Consider the following 26456-nt stretch of genomic DNA (forward strand, 5'->3'; position numbering starts at 1 on the left):
GAGGCGGGGTCAAGACCTTAAACGGAAATGACGCTTCCCTGCTCGGGGCGGAAGTTTCCCGCCCCACCCGTAAGAGTTGAGGTTTGACCAGCGCAAGTGAGATTCTTGTCCCGGTTCCAGTTTTCCGTGGCTCCTCCTCCTGTCATTGCAGGTGTTATTCCTGGGACTCAGGTATTTTCCGTTTTGCTTTTATCCCGTGGTGCAGGCTTTGGCCGAGTGTTGCCTGTGTGCACATGAGCCAGAGGAAGAGTCTGTACCGGAGCAGGCACAGAGGCGACATGTTCTGCAGGGTTGGTTACCATTGTAAGCGTTTACTGTGTACTCCTGAGTGAGATTCTTTCTTTCAGCAAACTACTCATCAGTACAGGAGAACCCAATCGGAGTCAAACGTGGGTCTTAAAGACAGAGTACTTTCCGTTTTTTTCTTTCTTTCTTCTTCTTCTTTCTTTCTTATTAAAAAAAAAAAAAATCCTAGTCTTTGGGGATCTTCCTTGTCCCGCCTTCCTCTTCCATGCTTCCTTTTCCTCTCGTCGCCTGATGGCTGTGGAGTGTTAAAGGCTTCTGTTAGTTTTCATGTCTGCATCACTCAGTTTTCTTAAAGATGTGCAGAATCTGTACCTTCCCTATATAGCTAACTAACCACTTTGCATTAGACGAAGTGCTTCAGATCTTTCTAAGGTATCCTCTGTGGGACTCGCCCGCACTTCTCCGGTCTCCCAGGTGGATCCTCCAGCGTCTCTGCAGTCTTTCAGTCTCCTGGAGACGGAGATCGCTAGACAGTTTCAGTTGTGGTGCAAGTTCTTGCCATCACAGTCCTAAGAGAATTCTGCCCAGAGGATTTAGGGTTGATAGACAGCATTTTAAACGAACTGAGAATGTGATGGCTGACGGATGTTTTCCCTTTTAAATGCAACCATAAGGAGAATTAAGTGTATCAGCCTGTAAGGTCAAACGCTTTGGGTATGAAAGAGCAACTTTTGTTTCTGTATTTGAAACAGACAATTGCTGTACGTGGCTGGCCTTGAACTCCTGTCTCGGCCCTCTGAATGTTGAGATTACAAGTTGCAATGCCGTTCCAGGTTTAAAGACAGATTGGGAGGGGGTAGGGGAAAGCAGACTTTTTAAAGAAATAATACAATTACTTTTCAGTGACCTAGTGGTAAAAGACTAAGTTTCTAAGTTTGAAGTTTCAAGTTTATGTTCAAATGCAAGTATTTCTGCCCTGCCTTATACCAAATGGGGTGTCTCTTGAATTACTTGGTTTTTCTGTTTTTTTTTTGTTGTTGTTGTTATTGTTGTCTTCCAAGTGCTGATATTAAAGCCGTGTGCTACCATGCTCCATTATATTACTTTTTGAAATCTTGCAATAATTGAGTCACGTATGACAAAATGCTTTATAACAATAATTGATACTCCTGGTGGAGCAAGTTGAAATTTTATCTTTTTTATTATTGCACAATTTAAATATCATAGATTTTTCTTTTCTTTTTTGGAAAAGTAATCATATAGTCATCAACGAGGCTGTATGACGTTTTTGCCTGTGCTTTGGTTTTAAGCCTAGCTAGTTTCCTCATTAGCTTTTGTAGTTCATGCTTTGCGGCTGTTGTTTGGTCTTGTTTCACTGTGCTGTACATTGAAGCCAGGGCTTTGCTTAGTAGGGAAATCTAGTAAGTGGATCTATTTAAGTTTGGTTTAGCAAATATATTTTACTAGAAAAAACAACAACAAAAACCCTGCTGTCCCTGCCCCTTTTCTATTTTTAGAGGAAGGATAAGGACAGGAATAAAAAAAACAAGAGATGACTGTTAACACCTGTCAGTGAGAAGGAGCGAATGCCAAGTGGCTGGGTCTTGGTAGAGCACTTGCCTAGTATGCAAGGTTCTGGATTATATTCAGAGTACTACGAAAAAAGGTGTGGGCTGGGGGCACAGAATGGGAGGGTAGAGGAGAACTTGACAGATTCCTATTTCCAACCTAAAGTGCTTAAATGTATTGTTCTATTCATATATGCTCAGACTTCAGGAACCCAGTCCACACGAAAGGAAACAGGAGAATGATGTATGCATTAGAATGTACACATTAGAATGCCAGTTTATGTTGGAATAGAAGGTAATTCTTTCTGGGGATGAGAATTTTCAGATTGAAAACTCCAGCATACTCTTCATGTATCTAAGAACTTAGGAAGCCAAGTTACTAGCCAGACTAAGGTTGTGTGGTAATCAGTATCAAAGAAAAGGGACTTAGTTTTGAATAATTTCATTATTAGTTATGGCAGAAATATAAGAACAATCCTTTCCCTCTATAAAGAACACTACTTAAAAGACAGGGACCCATAAATTGAGCTGTTGCCCTGTCCTTTTCCTTCAAGCAAAGCAAGATGAGTGCTTCTTCCTCTCAGGTCCCTGTAGCTCAATGTGTATTACAGAGTGTATTTATGTCGGTTACGTTACATCTCCTTGAAGATTTGGAAATATATCAGTTTGATTGTGGATATTTAGGAAATGAGACTTCACTGTCACGTGTCTTACTATCTGTTAGATGATCTTATAGAGTGTATATCTTGTTTAGTATATATTTTGTTTATATCTTAAAAGTACTTAAGTTTCTTTTAGTCTTATTTTTGAAGTCTTGAAGTCCTTTCTATGTTTACTAGAAAAGCATTCATGTGTAATAATAGAGTTAAGATAAAGAACAGCGTTTTTTGTTTTTGAATTTTTTTTTTTTGGTTTTGTTTTGTTTTGTTTCTTTTGGATTTTTGAGACAGTATTTCTCTGTGTAGCCTTGGCTGTTGAGGAACTCATTTTGTAGACCAAGCTGTCCTTCAACTCAGAGATCTGCCTGCCTCTGCTTCTCAAATTCTGGGAATAAAGGCATGTGCTGAAGAGCAGGGTTTTAATAATAAATACACTTTCTGTTGTGACAATAAACCTCATAAAATTGAAAGGAAGTAGTTAGGGCTATACTGAAAATTGCAAATTTGAGTAAAGCAAAATTTTAAAGATTTCCCAATAATTAACTAAGGTAGCAGATTGCAGGAAGGTATGTGCTACTTATCTTCGTTCTTTGAGCTGCTCTTAAGAAGGGTAAACACAGTTGCTCTAGATGCATGCTTTATTTCCAGAGTCAGAGGTAATGAATTTGTCATATGAATCACTGAAGCAGGTTTTCTTGGTCCAACAGCCCCCAATCATTACATGGAGACTTAATTTTAGTTATGAATGCTCGACCTTAGCTAAGGCTTTTCCCACTAACTCTTATAACTTAATTTAACCTGTTTCTCTTTAATCTACATTTTGCTTTGGGGCTTTTACCTTTCTTTCCTTCTGTTCATCCTTCTTTCCTGCTTTGGCTGGCTGGAGGCTGGCTAGATGGCTGGCCCTGGGCATCTCCTCTTCCTCCCTCGTTCTTTCTCCAGCCATGAAGATACATGAAGATTCCTCCTCTTACTTATGCTCTCTGTTCTCCAGCCCCGCCATTCAGCTTTTTATTAAACCAATCAGGTGCCTTAAGCAGACATGGTGAAACAAATGCATCACATCTTTACATAGCTAAACAATTATTCTGCAACATAAAACAAATGCAACACATCTTGACATAGTTAAGTAAATATTCTATTCCACAAAAAGTTCACTTCATGCCTTTGTGTGTTCTTACCCAAATTTTATAAACATCCCTGAAATATTGGAACTGAAAATAAATTCTGTACACCATAAGGACGTGTATAGTTTAAGAAGTTGTCCTTAATAAATACAATGAAAATGAAAGGTTATTAACCAATAATTTAGTCCGCTTATTGTGTGCTATGTGCTGAATTCTGTGCTAATACTTAGCAAATATTAACTCATCTAATACTCACAACAACCGATAGAGGCTCTGTATTCTTTATTTGTATTAGATATATTTTAAGGATCAGAAGAAGAAAGTCAATTTAGCTGTTTGCTTAGAGCTTTTGGAAGATTGGTGAAAGGAAAAGGGTGCTAAAACTGTAGGACAAAATTTGATTTTCTTCCATAATTAACCTTTATATGTTTATGTATTATTTGATCATATATTTTTATCTACCCTTTTTCTGTTTCTGTTCCGAATCTTGTTAATTGCGTCAGAGCTTTAATTAGGTTAAGGAATTATGAGCTTTCGTTGTTGTTGTTTTGAAACAGGGATTGTTGTTTTGAAACAGGGTCTCCCTATAGAGCTCTTGCTTTCTGCTTTATGTTTCCAAACCTAAAACATAAGGATTTATGTTAGTGACAGGCAGATAATTTTACTTTTGTTTCTCTAGATATAATGAAAATAATTTTCAGGGAGCATGCAATATTGCCACTTTATTCTGTAGATGGTAAGCACATATTATAACTGGTTGAATTCTACTCTAAGGAAAGGTGAACAAAGGGAAAAGAACTTAATGACAAAGCAGTTATGATAAACATCTGATTTGTAAAATCACATTATATATACTCTCATTTCTTCTCTATTTACTTGCTGTGGCTGTGATCTATATTTATATGGTGGCAGTTAATTGCCTCCCAGTTGATTTCAGCAGCACTTCTTTGTAGCTTAGATGTCAATTAAGTAGATAGGCACTAAACTCGCAGTCTGGTCTTTATTATCTTGGTTTTAGAACCGAAAATTGTGAAGCCGTCTTTTAACATGTGGGTATTGGCACAACATGAATATCATTAGAAATGAACTACAATGCTGTTACCTTGTTGAAACTTAGACATTGATACTGTTTGTTCAATATTAACTAACTCAGTTCATAGATGTATAGTATAAAAGTTAAAACAAAAAATATGGCTAACATGTAGAGGCGATTCAGTATATCAAATCAACTATTAGACCATCAACAGAAGGGAGTTGTTACTACCTGGATTCCTCTTTGGTTTGTTCTAATACCCTGATATAGTGTTTATGTGTTCTGGGCGTTTACACCTGTGTACATTTATCCTTTGTTCTTTATAGCCTTACTTTTTTAGATTTGTTTGTTTGAGACCGGATCTCACCCTTTATCCCAGGCTGGGCTGGAACTCATCATAAATTCTCCTGCCTCAGCCACCTAAGTGCTTGGATTGAAGATGTGAACCACCAGTCTCAGCTCTGAAATTACATATTATATGTATTTGTATATTAAATGAACATATGCCCAAGGTCGCTCACTGTTAGGTAGGTTGGCTGTTAGGTAGCCAAATGTGGACTTAACTCAGACCTGTCTGGCTCTAGCTCATATTTTCTTCACTGTTCTTTCCTGTTTTCAGTGGTACTTGTCCTTCCTTCTCCATAAGACTGTTATTGAGATAAAGAAACATAGTAAAATTATTTCATAGTATGGGGTTTGAAGATCAGAAATAATTTTTTCTTTGAGTTACTTTTAGACATTTATGGATAGATAACTGAGAACCAAATATAATAAAAGTTATGAATATTGACTAAGTTACAAGTAAACTTTGCAGTATTCTGGCTAGAAATAGTTGACCTGATGCTCAGGGTTCACAAGCATAGAACTTGTCAGGGAAGCTGAAGCAGGCTGTCTAGCCTCCTCCGCTCTGTGTTCTCGGGGTTCACAAGGGTAGGACTCGCCAGGAGCTGAAGCAGGCTGTCCTCCGCTCTGTGCTTTCTCACTCTCTCTGTCCACGATGGAACACAGAAAGATTCATTTCAATTAGGCCCCTAAGTGATACTGATACTTTTGGTACAAAGACCATGTTTTAAACCCTATATCTGAATAACTTCTGTAAATTTTTAAGACATATTTCTTGAGAAAGGAAAGAGATCACATTAGAATTTTTGATAATGGAATATGATAAACCTAGTGTGTCATTAATTTTAAGTTCCTATTTTAACCTTCCCCCTTTCAAGTTTTATTGATAATTACTTTAGTTGAGCATTAAAAATATGATTTACGTATGTAACTTTAGTTCTCAATAATTGTTTTTAGTTTAAACATTTTTGTTTGTGTGAGAGAGAGAGGGGACAAAGAAAGAGAGAACGATGTGTCATTCACATGTATTGAGGTCAGAGAACAACTTTTGGGAGTCAGTTCTCTCTTTTCACTGTGAGTTTTAGGGATCAACTCAAACTCAGCCTTGAGTCCTGAATAGCAAAGCGTTTTCACCTACTGGCAGTATGGCGGAAGAAGCATGTACAAGAGTTGTTTACCAAGGACCTTTTTTCATCTGTTTTTAATTTCTGATAGTTATTATTAATCTGGTATGAAATAAACTGATGTTTGAAATGAATAGTTCGCACATTGGCTAAAATGAGATGGAGACGTACTCTAAGGATGTAAGTGTGTGGATGTAGCCGTATTACCTTATTGACCCTGTATGAGCCAGGAACCCTAGAGACGCAGAGGGCTCTTAGGAGCTGATGTGGGCACCACTCACTAGCCTTTCCATCTGTCCTATAAGTGTGTCATGAGCTCGGTTCTTCTACATTCCTGCTATGATGATGTCCACGGGAGAGGGGTTACCCCTACCCTTTTAGAATAGAGTCACTGAATATAAAACTGCTCATCTTCAGAGTGTAGCTGGGATCCTTAAGAACTAGTAGGAAGTCAGGCAGCCAGCTTCTGTTGTCTGGCACTGTCCTTTTCTATGTGTGGGTCGAGGATCTAGGCAGTTACTCTAGAGCTGTTCTTTCTGCTGCCTAAGAAGTAAACTGTCTAAATCTAACATATCATCCAAATCCTCATGTGGCTCACTGCATCTTTACTGCTAGAATAGTCAGGCATTGGCCCTGCCCCAGTAGAAAGTAAGCAAGCGCCCTTCCTTTTTTGGTACACATAGAAGAGAGTTACTTTTTAGGTGGGAAAACTAAAGTCTTCTTAAGGCTAATATTGTTACTGATAAGTAACATCTAATAAGTATTGCAGGTCTATGCCTGTAACAGAAAGACATTTCCCCCTTTTAATGCTGTTTTGCTGTGCTGTGCACATGAGAAAACTGAGGCTTTAAAGTGACCTTCACAGGGTCATACAGTTATTAAACAGTTTAGACAATACTATAAACTAGGCAGTCTGATTCTAGAACTATGTCTCTTCAAATTATATTGTTGTGCCTCTCTGGATCTGTGTAATATGTATCACATGTGTGTGCTTATGTATTGTGTGTGTACACATATCATTTATAAGTTATATTGTGTTATACTTTTATACCATCTGTACCACAAACCCTAGAATGAGTTTCTTATCTAATACTAAGAGGTAGTGCATCATAGAAAGCGAAACACCACTCAGGTAAACAACTAAAAGTATTCATGAAGACAAAGTTAGTGCAATTGTTGAGACCTTACTGATCAACACTATTATAAACATTTCATATTTATAAATTCAGCTAATCATCAAATTCACCCTTACTATAATTGAGCAGCATTTATTCCCTGACTTACCACATAACCCTCAGTTTTCCTTTTCCCTAGACTCAGTACCCTCACTTCTATTACTCATTTGACATGATCTGAATTCTTCTCTTCAGTGGGTATTCTGGTTTGTTTCAGTTCCCGTTAGGGTGATGCCTAAAGTCTATGCACCTATATGAATTGACATTTCAGAACAAAGTCTCCTTTCTGACCTTCCATGCAATATAATTCTATTAGTGAAGCTTAAACCCACATCTGATTAGGTGTTAAAGTGGTACTGAGATTAAAATCCCTAAACCCTTAAACCATCTCTCAGATCAGTTATTTCTCTCCTTTATGCTTGTGCCAGTATTTTGGAATGTTGATATTTTAATCCCTATTAAAATTATGTTAAATATCAGGTCTTTTAGGATCCTTAATTTGTTGTCCAGTGTTTTTGCTGCCCCTTCCTGGTCATTTCATGATCACTACAAAGGATATGGGCAAAGCCAGAGTATGGTCATCCTGATTCTACAGTCCTCCACTAGAATCATCCCCCCTGTTCTTTTAGTAGTATGCACTGGGCATTTGCTCATTTGCCTACCTGGACTAAATTATAGGTTTAGATTTGTTTTCAAAAATCTTGAGAGCTTGAGAGGCATTATAAAATTCTTTACTAGTCTCGAAAGATACAAATACACTTTTTTGATAGAAAACCCTAAGTTCGCCGTGAGAAGAAATGAAGTCTCTGGTGTGCCTTATTATTGTTAGCCCCTTTAGACTGACTTAATCCATTTAAGGCAATCGCGAATCATATCCGTGCTAATTTTAGAGTATTATCTGGAGTTAAGATGAGTCTTCTTAGACTGTTTATAAAATTTAGTCTCACTTTTGAGATTAGTGTCCAGTCCTATATCTCTGGAATCTCATTTGTAGGTCTTTGTAACTGTCTTGGAATGTAATTGTTTAGTCTGGGAGAAATATGTTCTTATAAAGTATCTAGCTCTTGCTTTTCAACCTTTCTATTTTTCATTGACCTTGTTCATTGTTCACTATTCAGCCTGACTATAATTCTCCTTGATAAATCAGATAAATGAGAGAGTGGGGGTTACAAATCTGCACGTATATACTTAAGTTAACCTCATGTAAAGGAATAGACTTTTAGAGAAATTTAATTTTAACCTAGACTGAGGAGGATGAAAAAGGAAAGGTTATAGACAATACTTAACACTTACTAAGAAAACAATTGAGAAATAGTACGTTTTATAGAGAGCTATAACATTAATACTCATATGAGCATTATTGGAATGAAAGACTATTATGGGCAAGAATATGAGTTAGTAAGCATGGAGGTCATAGGAAGAGGCAATTTAATGAAGTGAGCCTCATAAACGATATGGAACCATATGTGCTATTTATCCTTTATATGAAACTTTATGCTTACAAAGTCACTGTCAATGGGTATTATTGGTACTATTCTTGAAAAAAGAGAGTTTCAAAACTAATTTGGCTGTAAGCAATTTTTTCTCCATATATTTGTATTTTATTGTAGTGCTTGCTGAGTCTTTAATGAAAATAATCAATGAAACATTTAGTTTATATCTAAAAGTCCATATGGTTTGGCCTTATCATAGAACAATTTGGGTCTCCACTTCCTAATCTCTATAACAAAGCAGTTGCATTAGATGATAAATTCCTTTATCTCTAAAAGCCTCTGTTTTAGTGTTCACTGTTTAAAACCCAGCAAAGTAGTGAATAAATAAGTCTGACTTGTGCACTTTGGGACACAGGCTCACATTGGCATGGCATTTTGAAATAACCGTCTGTGTCTTTTACTTTCTGTAGATGGACCACACAGCCCCGACCTACATGCTTGCTAACCTAACCCACTTGCATTCAGAACAACTTCTGCAGGGCTTGAATCTCCTCCGTCAGCATCACGAACTCTGTGACATCATTCTTCGAGTAGGTGATGTTAAAATTCATGCTCATAAAGTGGTTCTTGCCAGCATCAGCCCATACTTCAAGGCTATGTTCACTGGAACCCTTTCTGAGAAGGGGAGCAGCGAGGTTGAGTTCCAGTGCGTTGATGAAGCTGCGCTCCAGGCCATCGTGGAGTACGCCTACACGGGGACGGTTCTCATTTCTCAGGACACCGTTGAATCTCTCCTGCCAGCAGCAAACCTGCTCCAGGTAAAACTTGTCCTGAAGGAATGCTGTGCATTTCTTGAAAGCCAGCTTGACCCTGGTAACTGTATTGGAATTTCCCGTTTCGCAGAGACGTATGGTTGTCATGACCTTTATTTGGCCGCTACTAAATACATATGCCAGAATTTTGAATCTGTTTGCCAGACAGAAGAGTTTTTTGAGCTTACGCATGCTGATCTGGATGAAATTGTCTCCAATGACTGCTTGAATGTAGCTACCGAAGAGACAGTTTTTTATGCATTAGAGTCTTGGATCAAGTATGATGTGCAAGAACGCCAGAAATACTTAGCACAGCTGCTGAACAGTGTACGATTACCATTGCTGAGTGTTAAGTTCCTCACTAGGCTCTATGAAGCAAATCACCTTATCCGTGATGATCGTACTTGTAAACATCTCTTGAATGAAGCCCTGAAGTACCACTTCATGCCTGAACATAGACTCTCGCATCAAACAGTCTTGATGACGCGACCTCGCTGTGCTCCCAAAGTATTGTGTGCAGTAGGAGGAAAATCTGGACTCTTTGCCTGTTTGGATAGGTAAATAAATGGGTTTTTTTTTAAAGGAGTAATACTATCACATATTGTGCTTTTTAAATGTGCTAATTTTCTGTATTTAAGAAATATTTTTATTTTCCTTTCATTTGCTGTTTTGATGTTCTTTCTTTCCTTTTTTATTTCCTAAATTATTTATGAGAGTATTTTAATCATATTTCCATACATTCTCTATTATACTCAATTATTAGTTCTTCCTTCACCCCAAGTGTGTACATTGATCTGTCCTGGTTATATACTAATTTTTTAATGTTTATTTCTACTTCCTTCTCCTCCTCTTCCTTTTTCTCCCCTTTCCTCTACCCTCACACTTCACCCTCTCCTCTTCCTTCTAACAATGTGCTAAAGAAGAGAGCTAGGAATCTGAGATGAGGACAGACGGAGGAGTAGGCTAGAATGAAAATAGTTGATTAGAAGAACATTAAGGAAATGAGAAAATAAACTATCCTAAATAACTTTCATGTGAAATTGTTTTCATTTTGTTTTTTACAATTGTAAAAAAAGTTTTTATTCTCCTAATATTTTACAGCAGGGATTGTCAGTCTGTTCTGTGAAAAGCCCGATAGAATATCTCTCAGACTGATGGGCCTTCTTGTCTTTGTTGCAATAGAATATATCTCAGACTGATGGGCCTTCTTGTCTTTGTTGCAATAGAATATCTCTCAGACTGATGGGCCTTCTTGTCTTTGTTGCAATAGAATATCTCTCAGACTGATGGGCCTTCTTGTCTTTGTTGCAATAGAATATCTCTCAGACTGATGGGCCTTCTTGTCTTTGTTGCAATAGAATATCTCTCAGACTGATGGGCCTTCTTGTCTTTGTTGCAATAGAATATCTCTCAGACTGATGGGCCTTCTTGTCTTTGTTGCAATAGAATATCTCTCAGACTGATGGGCCTTCTTGTCTTTGTTGCAATAGAATATCTCTCAGACTGATGGGCCTTCTTGTCTTTGTTGCATCTACTTAATTCCACCTTTGTGAGATGAGAGCAACCGTAGGCAGTATATAAATGATTAAGCATGGATGTGTTCCAATAAAACTTTATTTGCAGAAATAGATGGACTGAATTTAGGCCATGACTTTTGTTTGTCAACCCTTGATTTAGTTCTTTATGGAAGTCACCCTTTGACACTTACAACATAGCTGGAGGTTCTTTGTCTTTCCTTTCATAGAGGTCACTTTGTGAAAATGTTGATGTTTGACATATTCTTTCAATACTGTGGATTTCTTTCTCGCCATTTCCAAAACTCTGGTTAACTATTTTCTTTCTCCAACTGTAGGAAACTTGTTATATCATCAATGACAATTCATTTATTCTAATTTTAAATAAGTTTCACTGTGCATTTCCTTTCTAGCCTAGAAGTACTGATATTAAGATTGGTCTACAAGTAGAGTATTGCCTGCGGTATTCACGCATGTTAACTGTTTGACTCAGGCTTAAAAGAAAGGACTATTGGCATGAACTGAGTAACTGATGTGACAGAATTTCAAATATGAATATATATTGATAAAAATCCTTATGTAATTTCCTTTTGGTTTCTCAAATATTAAACACAATGAACTTGTCATTGAAAATTAGGAAAATATTTTTATATTTACATCTAATAATTTTTTTCTCATTGTGTCATAGTAAATTTTAAAGTATCATTTTTACAAAGATGTTTACTGAAGCATTATTGATAACTATGGAAAAATTGGAACCAACCTGATGATTATTCAGTTTAATTCTACACCAAACAGTGCTAGATAAAGAGCCTTCAATAAGTCCATAATTTAGTGAAGAATGAAATATTTTATATAGTATGCTAATTCAATGAAAAAGATAATTCTGTGCAATTATTTAGGAGAGTATTTATTCCATTTGGACAACTTAGGGGAGATTTTGTATGGAAGTTAGTGTTTAAGGTCAGTATTGAAATGAAAATAAGAGTCAAGCAAAGAAAGAGATAAGGAAATATGCAGAGACAAAGGCATGGTACAGTATAGATCATAAAATATAAAAGCTGTTTGATAGTGAAAAATCAAAAGTTCTGACTGACTAGTGAGTGGTTGTCATCCTAAGCCATTTCTGATATTACTGTATGCCAATGAGAAGATGTTTATATATGTTACAAAAGAGTTTTAAAGGGGATAGTGTAATGATCAGACTTACATATCAGATCATTCTGGCTGCATTTTAGAGAAACTTAGAAGAACCATATTAAATAACCTCGGAGTGTGTAGATAAGAAGCTGTTGTACAAGTACAGGCAAGGGGCTCCAGATGTAAGTTCTAGTAGTTTAGAGTATTGCCTGCTTTTGCAGAAGTCCCAGGTTGGGTTCCCAGCACCCTTTGGCACTCACAACTATCTGTAACTCCTGTTCCAAGAGATCTGACACCCTCTTCTAGATATCTTCTTCTGGCCCCTGTAGGCACCAGCCATGGAAGCATACACATATAAAAAGAATAAATGTCTTAATGAAAGAAAGAATGGGCAAGAGAATAGGGTAGTTTAAGAGATGTTTTGAAAGAGTAAATTGATGGGATTTGGTTCTTAGATGGATAGAGGAGAAGGATGCTGAAGGAGAGGGAGAAAGCAAATATAGATGAGATTTGTAATTAATGATGAATTGAAAGTTTACTACCAAGAAGGACAAATACAAGACAGGGAGCCACTTTAAGGGAACAGTGTGTTCAGTTTCAGATACATGGAGATTGAGTACCTATTAAATATTCAAGTAAAAATGTCCTACTGCTTATTGAATATGAGTGCGTTCGTTTATCCAGAAATCTTGTGGAAGTCCCACAGCATAGTTGAAAAGTCTAAATTAAGCTGGGCAGTGGTGGCACATGCCTATACCCCAGCACGCAGGAGGCAGTGATAGGCGGAATCTATGTGAGTTTGAGGCCAACCTGGACCACAAGTGCTAGTTCTAGGGACAGGCTCCAAAACTGTTGTAATAAGATTGGCGGGCTGGACTGCGTCCCGCCACCCGGCTAGCTTTACCCGAAATAATTACATGGAAACTGTATTCTTTTAAACACTGCCTGGCCCATTAGTTCCAGCCTCTTATTAGCTAGCTCTTACATATTGACCTAACCCATTTCTAATAATCTGTGTAGCCCATGAGGTGGCTTACCAGGGAAGATCTTAACCTGCGGATGTGTCGGGAATGAGAATCATGGCGACTCCTTGACTCAGCTTCTTTCTCCCAGCATTCTGTTCTGTTTACTCTGCCTACCTAATTTTATGTCCTATTAAAGGGCCAAGGCAGTCTTTTTATTTAACCAATGAAATTAACACAAAACAGAAGACTCTCCCCCATCACAAAACTACAGAGAAACCCTGTCTCAACCCCCCCCCAAGAAAAAAAGAGAGAGAGAGAGAGAAATGTATAAATTAAACAATGACATCTTTGATGGACTCATTACCAGAATAAGTGTCTTTTTTTTTTTTTTTGGCCCAGTAAGAACATACAGAAAGGACAAAGGATTGATTAATGAATGCCAATCCAGAAACATTTTAGAGGTGGAAAACCAAGAGTAAATAGTGTCATGGACCTCAAGGAATTTGTTTGTCAAGAAGGAGGGAATATGATCATCAAATTAATGTGTTAAGAAAAGGTTCAGAAAGCTAACGATAGTAGCTGTCATATGTGGCAGTATAAAGACCACTAATGACTTTCATGTCAGCAGAATTGTCGGAATGTTGTAGGTATACCCTGTTGAGAAAGAGTGAGAAAGGTGAAGACAGCAATGGACAAGTTGGGAAGGTCTGATTTTGTTTTATTTTGTTCTTGAATAGAACCATTGAGAATATTTGAAAGAAGATGCCAAAATAAAGAGGGAGCAGGATGAAGATGTAGGACAAAGAAATGGTCACTGATAGAACAAGATCTTGAAATAGTAGGACGTAACAGAAAAGAGGGAGGAAGACTAGAATATTTGTATATTCAGGTAGAACAGAGAAATGAGAGAAAGGGTCTGAGGAGATCCTGTTCTCTGGAATATATATATATATATGGCTTAAGGTTCACTAGAGAAGAAAGTGTGGGTTGGTTAGGTAGTTTAGGAAATTGAAAAAAGAACCAAGCATCTCCCTAGGTAGAGTCATAAGGATGATAGTGTAATTGAGACTACTTTAAGTCATTGTGTGAATTCTCAGATGGATAAGTAGCAGCACAATTTATACTCGTCCCATGAAAGTATCAATATAAGTGATCACCGTTTGTCCTTAGAAGACTTTATTGGGGCCGAGTGTAGTACTATAGTCCTGTAATCCCAGGATTTAGGAGAGTGGGACAGGAGGATAGCCATGAGCTTGAGGTCACCATGTATTACCCAAGGATTTCTAAGCAAACAAGCCTACATAGTAAAACACTGCTTCAAAATAAAAACAACAGCACTCAGAATCATTAGGATGAGTACCTTTGTGCAGTATCTGTTTTAATGAGTTACCTAACATGATTTAGGTAAGTGGAAATCCATGAATTCTGGGTAATCCACCTTAGAACTTCTGGTTTCATTTCCACAGTGAGGTTTTTGTTTTTTGTTTTTTTCTTACTCTAACTAAATATCTTATTTTGTAAGACCCCCTGGCTGTTTAGCAATTATTTAGCAGTATTAGCATGACCATGGAAGTGGATTTGCTCTAGAAGAGAGGGGTTTGGCTCCTTTGATTCCCTTTTGTGTGTTGCCAATAGCTTCTTCTACTATGTTATGATGTAGTAAAAGAAAAAAATGTGCTTGTCAGAGCCAGGCCCTCCCAGTGTTAAGAGCCATGAGCCAAATAAACTTCCATTGTTTATATTATACCCAATCAGTAATTTTCTGTTAGGGCAGAAAAAAACAAAAAAATAACCTGACAGAACAGTTGGTGCCAGGAAGCAGGACTGTGGCTGTAGCAAATGCTTGGAAGTGTGGAAGCACTGTGGAAACTGGGTAACGGATGCATGTTGATCAGATCTGAAGGATTGTTCTAGGTTTTTATGGCCGAACATTAAAGACAGTTCTAGATTCAAGAAGATTCAGTCTGAATCTTCTTAGATATACCTGTACCATTGTGGCCAGCATATTGGGGGAAGTGTGGATGGTCGAGGGCGGTTGTGATAGAGCCTTAGACAGATATGAAGAACATGGACTGGGAACTTGGCGGAAATGCCAACCTTGTTGTGCAATTGCAAAGAACTTGTTAAAAACTTGTGAAGAGCCGGGCAGTGGTGGCGCACGCCTTTAATCCCAGCACTCGGGAGGCAGAGGCAGGCGGATCTCTGGGAGTTCGAGGCCAGCCTGGTCTACAAGAGCTAGTTCCAGGACGGGCACCAAAGCTACAGAGAAACCTTGTTTTGGAAAAAAAAAAAAAAAACAAAAAAAAACAAAACAAAACAAAACCAAAAAAAAACCCCCAAACTTGTGAAGAACACATCCCTCATTTTACTAACATTGCCCCTGGGTAATAGGCTAGGCTATCTGGCCAAAGAATTTCTAAGCAGCTGTTTTGCTTTGTGGCTATTTTTAAGTAAATATACTGAAGATGTGAGAGGAAAGAAATGACCCAAAGATAGGATTTATAATTAAGTGAGAATTAGAATGGAAAAGTTGAGAAATTCACAGCCTTTGCATGTCAAGGGTTGAAAAGGTTTGCTTAAGAACAAACCACAGCTGGGACCATGTGAATCCCACAGACTGGGTATAAGGATGCCAGAACCTCCCACCAGGAGGAAGAGAGACTGACAGCATGTTGACAGTCTTTGAGGCTGCTCTTCTCCACAGAGCCATAGCTTTAGGAGGCAGAACATTTTAGGCCTAGGCCCAGGGCACGCTCCACAAACCTGCAGACCAAGGCCGCCTCAGGACTCTGGGCACAGCACTCCGCATAGCGTTCTGAATACTTCACATGTCGCTCAAGCAGGCCCAGATGCAGCTTGACCCACCAGAGGTTCAGAACACAATCACTGTGGGCTTACCTACTTAAATAGAAAGCTGAAACAATGGTAGGCCTAGGCATAAATCTGTGGTAAAGATGGAGCAGCTACAGAGAGCCCGCTCCTTAAGTGCTGAGCAACTAGGAGATGGGAGAACTATAGGCCTTAAGACTGCACATACTGTAAAGTGTTGGGTGGCCTGAACCCAACAAAACCATACAAAGAGTTAAGGCTTTCTTGGGCCCTATGCTCCTAAATCCTACCCAGTATGCACAGCCCATGGAGTCAAAGGCGATTGGTCTCTTGTGATTTCTTAGTCATGGGACAGATATACACTACACCTTATTTAGCATTTTCTTTTTGATGAATTATTGTCTTGTGCTCCATTGAGCATTTCTGGATATGCCTACTACAAAACTGTCTATAGTAGATACTCAATAGAGGAGACTCATTAAGTATGAAATTCTAAGTGAAGCTATGTATTTTCAAATTTGTTAGATAAAATTGTGTTCCAGAGTAGCTTGTACCAGTTTATGCTCTTTGCCACAGTGTGTCCATGTTTGCACAAGACTCTTGGCCGTGGGTATGAAGGTACACCATGATTTATTGTGGTTTGGATTCGCATGACCTTGATTACTAATGCAAGTACACATTCTTGTTGATGAGCATTTGGGTTTTTTAATCTATTATTTTTCTGCTTATTCATTAGCGTGGAGATGTACTTTCCCCAGAATGACTCTTGGATTGGTCTGGCGCCTCTGAATATTCCTCGCTATGAATTTGGAATATGTGTTTTAGACCAAAAAGTCTATGTTATAGGTGGTATTGAGACTAGCGTGCATCCCAGTGTCACTGTCAGAAAACATGAAAACTCAGTGGAGTGTTGGGATCCTGATACAAACACCTGGACTTCTCTAGAGAGAATGAACGAGAGCCGAAGCACCCTTGGAGTGGTGGTCCTTGCAGGAGAACTTTATGCTTTAGGTGGATATGATGGACAGTCTTACTTGCAATCTGTGGAGAAATACATCCCCAAAATAAGACAGTGGCAACCCGTGGCCCCAATGACAAGCACAAGAAGTTGTTTTGCTGCGGGTGTTCTGGATGGAATGATATATGCCATTGGTGGCTATGGCCCTGCGCACATGAACAGGTATGTAACACAATAATTGAATTGCTTATGTTTGTAGGTTTTTACAGAAGCACGATTTACAGGCATTTTTGAATTTTAAATAACTTGTGCATATGAATCGACTTTTTAAATATGCTTAAGTAATATTGACAGACATTTGGGAATTTGGACTGTCCTAAGTGTAATTGTTTTTTATCACTGAGATTCAAATCTCTCCTAATAAATTTTATATTCAACTAATGTAGCGAACTACATTTTAGACCTAAAACAAATTAGACAAATTTAGATTTTTATAGGATGCAATTTTGTGTGTATCTACGTGTGTGCATGATCTTTTCTTACATTGCTTATTATAATAAAGTAGAAGTGCAATTCATGCATTCCAGCACATTATGAAACATCGCAACATTAACATTTTGGGCCAGTAAGATTGCTCAGTGGGTGAATGTGCTTGCTGTGCCGGCCTGACAAACGGAGTTCGGCCTTTGGACCCCACGATGGGAGGAAAGAGCCATGTCTCACGTGCTTATCTCTTTCCTGTGCTATCTTCAACCTCACATTTATGTATGTATAGTATTTTCTTAAAGAAGCAGATTTTAAAATTAAAATCTAATTTCATATTCCTTTTTGGATTCTATGGTCATACATAACTAATAATAACATATAGACATGTCGTTACACTATTAGAATGAATGAGAGATTTCTGTACTCTGTAGTATAGTCTTGGAATGAAGGAGAAATATAGGTAAGAAAAGTAAAGTTTACAAGTTACTGATTGTATGTACTATGAATCATGGTTCTAAACCTTTGCTTAAAATTGATGCTCTAAAGAATTTTACCTCTTGGAGTGGTATTTCACTCATTGCGAGCAATCTAATGAAAAAATGTTGTGCTCATATATACTATACTACCGTTTTGTGTGAGGGATGCGTGCATCCATGAAATTGGTTCCACAACCAATCTCTCATGGATATCTTATCTGACTGTATAAAAGAATGGCATGCAGCTGTTGTTGTATCCTGTCCGCAAAGCAAACTTTTATACCTGGAATCTTATCTACAGATGCCCAAACATTTGGGACAAATTGCTATTATTTTTATCTATTTGTTCACTTAGATTTTTACATTGTGGTGGGTTTTAGTTTTGCTTTGGCAGAAAAAGTAACAGAATAACCTATGACTTAATTCTTCCTCATGTCAACACTTGCAGTGTGGAACGTTATGACCCAAGTAAGGACTCCTGGGAGATGGTTGCTTCCATGGCTGAGAAAAGGATTCACTTTGGCGTCGGAGTTATGCTAGGTTTCATTTTTGTGGTAGGTGGGCATAATGGTGTCTCGCATTTGTCAAGCATTGAAAGATATGACCCTCATCAAAATCAGTGGACAGTGTGTAGACCAATGAAAGAGCCCAGGACAGGTAATAATTATTCATTCTTTCTTTCTTTCTTTTGTTTGTTTGTCTTGTGGCATTGGGGGGCTGAAACCCAGGCTTGTGCATGTAAATATTCTAGACCTGAACTGTGTCTTAGCTGTTAACTCATGAAACCCCGCATGCAGGACTGGTCTTTATATCGTGATATTCCTATAACACTACTGTCTTGGACCTTAACCGTAAGGGTGTTAGTTTACCAGAATAAGATTTTGTGTATGTGTGTGTGAGAGAGAGAAAGAGAAAAAAATAGACAGATACACAAAGAAAGAGAGCGAGAAAGAGCAGCAGACATACAGTATGGTACATGTACGTGGAGGTCAGAGAGATTTTACAGGAGTTGGTTCTCTGCGGCCTTGTTTTGATTTCATGCCGCCATGCTGCAATCTGGCCTGTAACCTTCCCACCATTTCTCCTGACTCCTTCTGCCTCCCACAGTAAGCTTGAGTGAACGGATATCTTTATTACATACTGATTTTCTTTCCTTTGGCTGTGTACCAAGAAGTGGGATAGCTGGATGCTATAGTAGTTCTGTTTTTTGCATTGTGGGGAGTTCCATTCAGATTTCAGTTATGGATGGAATGATTTACATTTTCACCAATGGTCTGTCATTCCTTTTCCCCGTGTCCTCTCTAGCAGGTGTTGTTTTCTTGAATATTAGCCATTCTCACTGGGGAAAGGTGGGATCTGAAGATACTTCTGATCTGCATCACGTTGATAGCTAAGGAGTGTTGAACATTATTTTCATGTATTTATGATTTGTACTTTTGAGAGTTCTCTGTTTAGTTTGTTTGCTCATTTATTCATTGACTTATTTGGGTTTTTGTTTGAGTCATTTATATTTCTGAATATTAGGTCCTTATTAGATAAGTGTGTAGCCTAGATTGTCTTCTGTTTGCAGGCTGGTGTTTCACTCTGGTAGTAGCTCTGCTTGCCATCTAGTCTTGTTTACCATTTACTGCTCGCTGAACAGAGAGTTGTCATTCTGACGCCTCTGACTTGAACCATTTTCTGTTTGTTTTCTTCTTACAGCTTCAAAACTTCATATCATACATGAAAGGTTTTGATCTGTTTTGAATTGATTTTTGTCTAGGGTGAGAGACTAACATCTAGTATTATTCTTCTACATTCAGATTTCTTATTGTCCCAGCACCATTTGTTAAAGAGGCTATCTTTTTTCTGATGTATGTTTTAGCTCCTTGTCAAGGTGACTATGGGTATGGGGATTTATCTCTAGGTCCTCTATTTTATGTGGTTTTTTTTTGTTTTGTTTTGTTTTTGCCAAACCATATATTTTTATTGGGGAATTGAGACCGTTAATAATTTAGAGCTATTATTGAAGGTGTGTATAACGCCTGTCATTTTGGTAGTTGTATGGTGTCCTCTCAGATCTCTTTTGACTTCATGTCCTGGTGTTATTTGTTCCCTGTGTCCTCTTCAGTATGCTTATCCTTTCCTCAGATTGAAGTATTTCTTCTAGTGTCATCACTAATAGTCATGGAAATGTATCTTCTGGTCCTGTCTACTTGGTGTTCCACAGATCTCTTCTTCCTGACTAGGTATTTCTTTCATAAGTTGGGGAGTTTTCTTCTGTGATTTATTTTACTGAGGATATTTTCTATGCCTTTACCATGATTTTCTTCTTTCTCTATCCTCTTTGGGTTCTTTAAACATATTTATAATTTCTGTTTTGAAATTCTTGTCTTGTGAACCAGCTAAGTTTGTTTTTTTCAGGATTTCAGAACATTGAAGTTAGGAGTGCTGCTTTATAGAGACACTTTGGCTTCATTATTCCTGATGGTTTGGGGGCCTAGGCATCTAGAGTTTGGTCGTTACTGGTGGGGGTTTTTGTTTTTGAATGGATGTCTGTTCTCACCTATATCTATAATATGCATATAACATACATGCACACAAAAAATAATAGGGAGAGTTTAAAGTAAGTAGAGATAGCAATCCAGAAAAGAGAGAGGGGAGAGAGGCACAGCAAAGAAAGGGAGGGAGGGAAACTATCAGTATCTCTTTCTTTCAAGAAGCACACACACACACACAAAAACATACACACACACACACCATACACACATATACCACACATACACAAAGCAAAGTTCCAGGACAAAACAAACAAAAAAGTTTAAAAAAAAATAAGTATGCCAGTTACCTTGCTCCAACATTGTACTTTCTTTGCATGCATTGAAATGCCACCCTGTGCCCTGCGACCAAGGCCAGTTACTGTGTGTCAAAACTAAAAGCATATTTTGAGAGTACTTTCCTGTAGTAGGGAGGGAGGGAGAGCAGGATAAAGATGGTGTGTGTGAAAGCAACTAACTGCTTTGTAAAAGGTTTTTTGTCTGGTTTGATTTGGGTTTTGTTTTCTCTAGTAAGCCTATATTGCTATATTACCTGTATAATTATAGTAGATTGTTGAATTTTGAAAATGAATTAAAATATAAATTATTCTCAGTGAGACATAGTCTACTTCATAATGAACCTGTTTGTTCTCCCCTCCCCCACCTCGTTTTAGGAGTTGGTGCTGCAGTAGTTGATAACTACCTTTATGTAGTCGGTGGTCACTCCGGGTCTTCCTATTTGAACACAGTACAGAAATACGACCCTATCTCAGATACATGGCTGGACTCAGCTGGCATGATATACTGTCGCTGCAATTTTGGATTGACTGCACTTTGAGAAGTGTGAACTCATGGACATTGCATGTGGTGGTGCCACAGGAAAGAATGCCCAGTGTCCTGAACCTGAAAGCTACACCGCTTTCTCTGTAACTTGAAGTGGCATGAAGACTCAAAGTCTTGTTGGGTACTTTGAACTGACAAATAGTTTGTCTTGCTCTTGATTATACAGTGAATCAATAATTAAAAAACAAAAGAAAGAAAGAAAGAAAAAAAAGGAAAGATCTAACCAATTGAATTGTGCACTTTTCTCCACTAAGACTGGGATAAACTAGTTTTTATATTCCTACATTTAGGGAAAACCTTGCTGCTTTTTAATTTGTTTTCAATAGTTTAAGCTCTTCTTTCTTGATCTGTATCATGATTTCCTAGGATGCTGCAGACCTTGGAGTGTAGCGAATGACTGCACAGAGTGTGGCTAGCGATTGTGGAATGTAAATTCATACGCTTCACATTGTTTTTTTAAAAAGGGCTGCTTTTACTTCGGGTACTTTTAAGGATTGTAAATAACATGTCAGTCCTCTGAGGGCTCTTTCTGCTAGTTGATTTTAGGGCTAATAGTGTGATAAGGTTGCAAAACAATGGCTTTTATTATCATGTTTAGGGCCCTATTTTAAGATATATTTATTGTTTATGCTTTTTCTATATGGGCTGAATGACCTCATCTATGCTTTGTAAAGCATAGATAGAAAAGTAATCATGTTGTCGGTTTCAGTTGTTTCTTCCTGTTACCCAGCAGGCTTTGGACAGTTAATGTAAATATATTTGAAAGGTGTTTAGTACCACCCTTGATGCATATTTTTTTTTCATATATTCTTAATTTTAATTTTTTTAAGGTCTTAATTTTGTTTTCAGTGTTCAAATAAAAAATGGTGCTAACTGTAGGATGTATAACAAAGCTATAACCAATGTTATTTGGATGTTCAATGTGAGATGCATGATGTGCTATGATAATCTTTTTTATTTCTACTGCTTGATTTCATCTGTGCTTTCGAAAAGTATTAGTGAGTATATTAATGTTAGCCTCCAACGTCGTCTGAATGGCTTGAGTTATACTTCCATGGTTTTTCAGTAGTGACGTAAAGAATAATGCTTTTTTTTTGTTCTGTTTTTCTTTCTGTTCTAGAAATTCCTTGCCCTGCAGCATAGAACTACATGCAGTGAATACAGCTGCTAGGCTGGTGTGAATTACTTTGTTCATTTCTGAGGTCACTGAGGATTTTTAACTTATTGAGGAAAACTGGAACTCGATGTTTACTTGAATAAATGGTTCTAAATTTGGTTGTGCTTTGATTAAAGAAACTATCTTTCAAAATAAAACTGTTACAGCCACTGACAGCTTATTTAAAAAGTAGTTAACTTATTTTAGCATGGTTTAGTAAACATCTATTAGTCTTAGACATATTAACTTGCATTTTGTTACTATGTTGGTACGTGGATTTTTGTATTTAGTAATTTTGTTTTCATTTCCTTAATTTTTTTCTTTTTCACCTACCTACTCTCTCTCTCTTTATAACTTCTACAAGACCAGTGAATATTTTTCCTAAGAAAAAAAGCTCATCCTGCATTCTTAAGTGCCATACTAATCTAACTATTGTTAAGAAGCCATTTGTAAGTACAAAGCCTAGCGTTACCTGTTAGCATATATGTTATTACTCAAAAACTATAGTCAGGCAACTTGTAGTTTTTCTTGTTCTTCCATGAACTACCCATTGTAGATTTGAGCATATACTATGAAACTATGTAAAATCATCTTTAGTCAGAAAGTAACCATGCTTTACAAATATCTGCACAGATTATGAAGCCTTGCAAGTAATTTTTAGTCTCTTTTAACCTAGAACTCAAGATAAGCTAATAAAATCAACTAAATATTTTCTACGTCGCTTATTTGAATACCTTAGTGACACATAGCAATAACTGTCTCATTGATTTGAATAAATCTGTTGACTAGGAATAAGGTGCACTATTATGGTTGACCTAAACCTTAGTTAAAGAAAAGCATTTTAAAGTTGATTCCAGCACATACTCACTTTTCAATCCCCAGCTTAGATGTTTTTGTCTATATCAGTCAAATTATTAAATGTATTGTTATGCTACTTTTAATCTCTTCCTCCCAGAAGTGAAGTTATTTTAGATACACACACATCTGTTCTAATCATTCTCTTCCACAGTGCTTTCCTCGTATATTGTTTCCAGTGTGCAGTCCATATAAAATACATAGCCATTTGGTAAGTTAGATCAAAAGTACGTACTGACAATTTTTTTTTAATCTTAAGTTTTATCTTGCTTTAAAACTGAAGCAAAACATCTTGGGCAACAGTAGGATTATGTTCTGTCAAGAAAGTACAGAGACATACAAAGCAGAAGAAATAGCGCTCAGAATTTAGAAATACATGTTATCTTATAACTCCTGTTCATAGTAACCAGAGCTACTATATGGCCTGACACCTAGAAAGTTTACAACGGAGATTTCTCTTCAAATTTGAGAAGTTTCATATGAATACTGTGCTGGTAAGTTGCAACCGTAAAGCTCCATGTTTCCTATGCAAAAAAGGATGAAATGTTAGATTAAAAATCCCCAGGTTTAATCTTTTTAGAAAAAATGTGTGCATACGTATATGTATATATACACGTATGCATTCAGTACCTATTGGATATATATGTGTGCATATATTCAATCAAGAACTTGAAAGCAATTTAAAACTGCCCAGAAATATTTTGGAAAAGAGTGACAGGAAAATAGAAATCTGGTCAATTGCAATGTCACTTGTCTTCTATAATTATGTCAAAGAATGTGTATACGACATTTGGCTGTTTAATATTTATTGTATGTAGTAATAGAACTTTTTATAGTAAGCCCAAAGGATATTTGCAAATTTCATGTAATTGCTAATATTGTTTTAAATATGAATGAATATCAAATTATAGGATGTAGTATCAAATGATAGGAAACTGGCACTTGATTTTGAAAAGTTTTAGTAGTTGGGCATATGTGACGATCTACTATATATGTATGAGATACCATGTTAGGTGCTGTGGCAGCATCTCCTGAAGTGTAGATAGGTTACATTCTTCCCTCAAAAGAGTGAACTGTAACGGAGCTCATTTACTCCAGTAATGATTATGAAGATCTGTAACCTAACTCCTTATTTCTAAAGTCATAGGAAGGGACTTGAAGCATAGTTTATATACAAACAAATACTTAGTGTCCAGTTAGGCTTTAATGACATAAGCCAGAGTTGTGAACATTGCAATGTTTATAGAATCCATGTGGGGTCTGAGAGACGTATCATCGGTTAAGACTAACTGCTGCTCTTTCAGAGGACCCAGGATTGGTTTCCAGGACCCAGAGAGGCACACAACTGTCCTGCAGCTCCAGATCCAGGGCATCTGATGCCCTTTTCTGGCCTCTCTGGGCACCCCCCCCTCCATATACATGCACACAAATAACTTTAGAAAAAATATTTCCATGTGTCTTGGTATTGCATGGTATATTTTCTAACGGAAAAACAAAACTAGGAAGGAACACACACAAACCCATTTTCTAGAACATCATGGCTCTGGCTAACACTGAGGAAAACACATGTACGTCTATCTCATGCTGGCTTCTGCCTGGCTAACACTGAGGAAAACACATGTGCATCTATCTCATGCTGGCTTCTGCCTGGCTAACACTGAGGAAAACACATGTGCATCCCATGCTGGCTTCTGCCCTGGCTAACACTGAGGAAAACACATGTGCATCTCATGCTGGCTTCTGCCTGGCTAACACTGAGGAAAACACATGTGCATCTCATGCTGGCTTCTGCCTGGCTAACACTGAGGAAAACACATGTGCATCCCATGCTGACTTCTGCCCTGGCTAACACTGAGGAAAACACATGTGCATCTCATGCTGGCTTCTGCTGTTTTCAGTCGCAGTGTTGGGTTCCTGGTATTGTCACCAAAGTGCTCATTTTTAGGAAAGTCAGATTCTACAATAAAGTTACTGCTTAAAGATCAATAAATCTGTGATAGCCTCTCTAGACTTTCAATTCAGAAGGTGACACAGCTATGCGACATGTCAAGTTACCATCCTGTTCTGCTACTTAACCCTTCCTTTCCCACTGTATACAGCATTTTAATTAGACAAGATTTAATGAGATAATGATTCTGTGGCTGGGTATTTATTGGCTCTTCACTTCCAGTGTACTGAGTTCAGTGTTGATATTCACATTTGGAAAATAAATTTAATACATTTTAAATAGAAAACGTTTACAAATCTTACTAGTGTGAAAATGGTCAAATAAAAATCCAGTTTACATCTCTGCAGAGAGAAAAATTGTCACCCATGTCTTTCATATTACCCACCCACATGTCTTCTGCATTTAATTTTGTCAAGTTATCATGTGTAAAGTCCCACATATTTTAAAATACCAAGCAAAAAGTTCCAAGTTTGCCTTAATATACATGTGAAATTAGAGAACTGGATGACAATGCCTCTATATTTGCCTTATGAATTGTGTCGTGTCATGAACCAGAGATGGCTGTGATTGTAACAGGAGTCTGAAGCATTGTAGATGTGGAGAACCAGTTGGTGTCCTTTGTTGCAAAGAGTGTGGTTGGTTGTCGGTAAGGTTCATGTTTAAATGTTTTTCTACCTGTATTTTACCTCTGAATAGATACTTATAGCATCAGGGTTTTATTTTATTTTTGTTTACATAGTAAAGTGGCATTTAACTTGTTGAAGATTGTATTCTTTTTTATTTTATTTTAAGAGTTCTTTGTGCATATTATTGTGGTAATGCTCTGTAATGGTTATAGTTATATTTCATTTAATGTGAAGTGTTTAAAATAAAACTGAAAAATGTACATTTGTATCATGAAATAATTATTGTGAACTGCACTAATCTTTGTCATGTTCAGCTCTTAAGTCATTCTTAAGTTCTTTTGGATGCATGGAGAGGTGGATGTTGCATGGTTGGATGAATGGACGAGTGGACGGACGGATGGATGAACGTCTCAAAAGAAAAGCAGCAGAGGTTTCACAGCACGAGCCTGTAACCCTAGTGCAGGAGGTCAGGTTAACTTAGTCAGATCTGAAATCAGGAATGGTCCTGCATTCCTACAGCTTGCTCCAGGGTTGAACTTCTAACAGCATCTAGAAGAAAAATCCGCTGAGGGAAAAAGAGCCTGCCTAAGGGAGGATACCCCAGCAATGAGCCAGGAAAGGGAGG

General features: G+C 37.6%; 1 protein-coding gene across 1 annotated transcript; it reads left to right on the forward strand.

The window, feature by feature from the left end:
• The first annotated feature begins 57 nt into the window (after positions 1-57).
• Klhl28 (kelch like family member 28) lies at positions 58-26085 on the forward strand. The gene is made up of 5 exons (XM_041657912.1): positions 58-171; positions 9178-10076; positions 16704-17147; positions 18336-18544; positions 21078-26085. Exons 2-5 carry the CDS (start codon positions 9178-9180, stop codon positions 21239-21241), a joined length of 1716 nt encoding a protein of 571 aa, XP_041513846.1. The 5' UTR covers positions 58-171; the 3' UTR covers positions 21242-26085.
• Positions 26086-26456: the final 371 nt, after the last annotated feature.

The sequence above is a fragment of the Microtus oregoni genome, unplaced genomic scaffold (genome assembly GCF_018167655.1).
Source record: "Microtus oregoni isolate MIOR12 unplaced genomic scaffold, Mior012 000009F_ref0000495, whole genome shotgun sequence".
NCBI lineage: Eukaryota > Metazoa > Chordata > Mammalia > Rodentia > Cricetidae > Microtus > Microtus oregoni.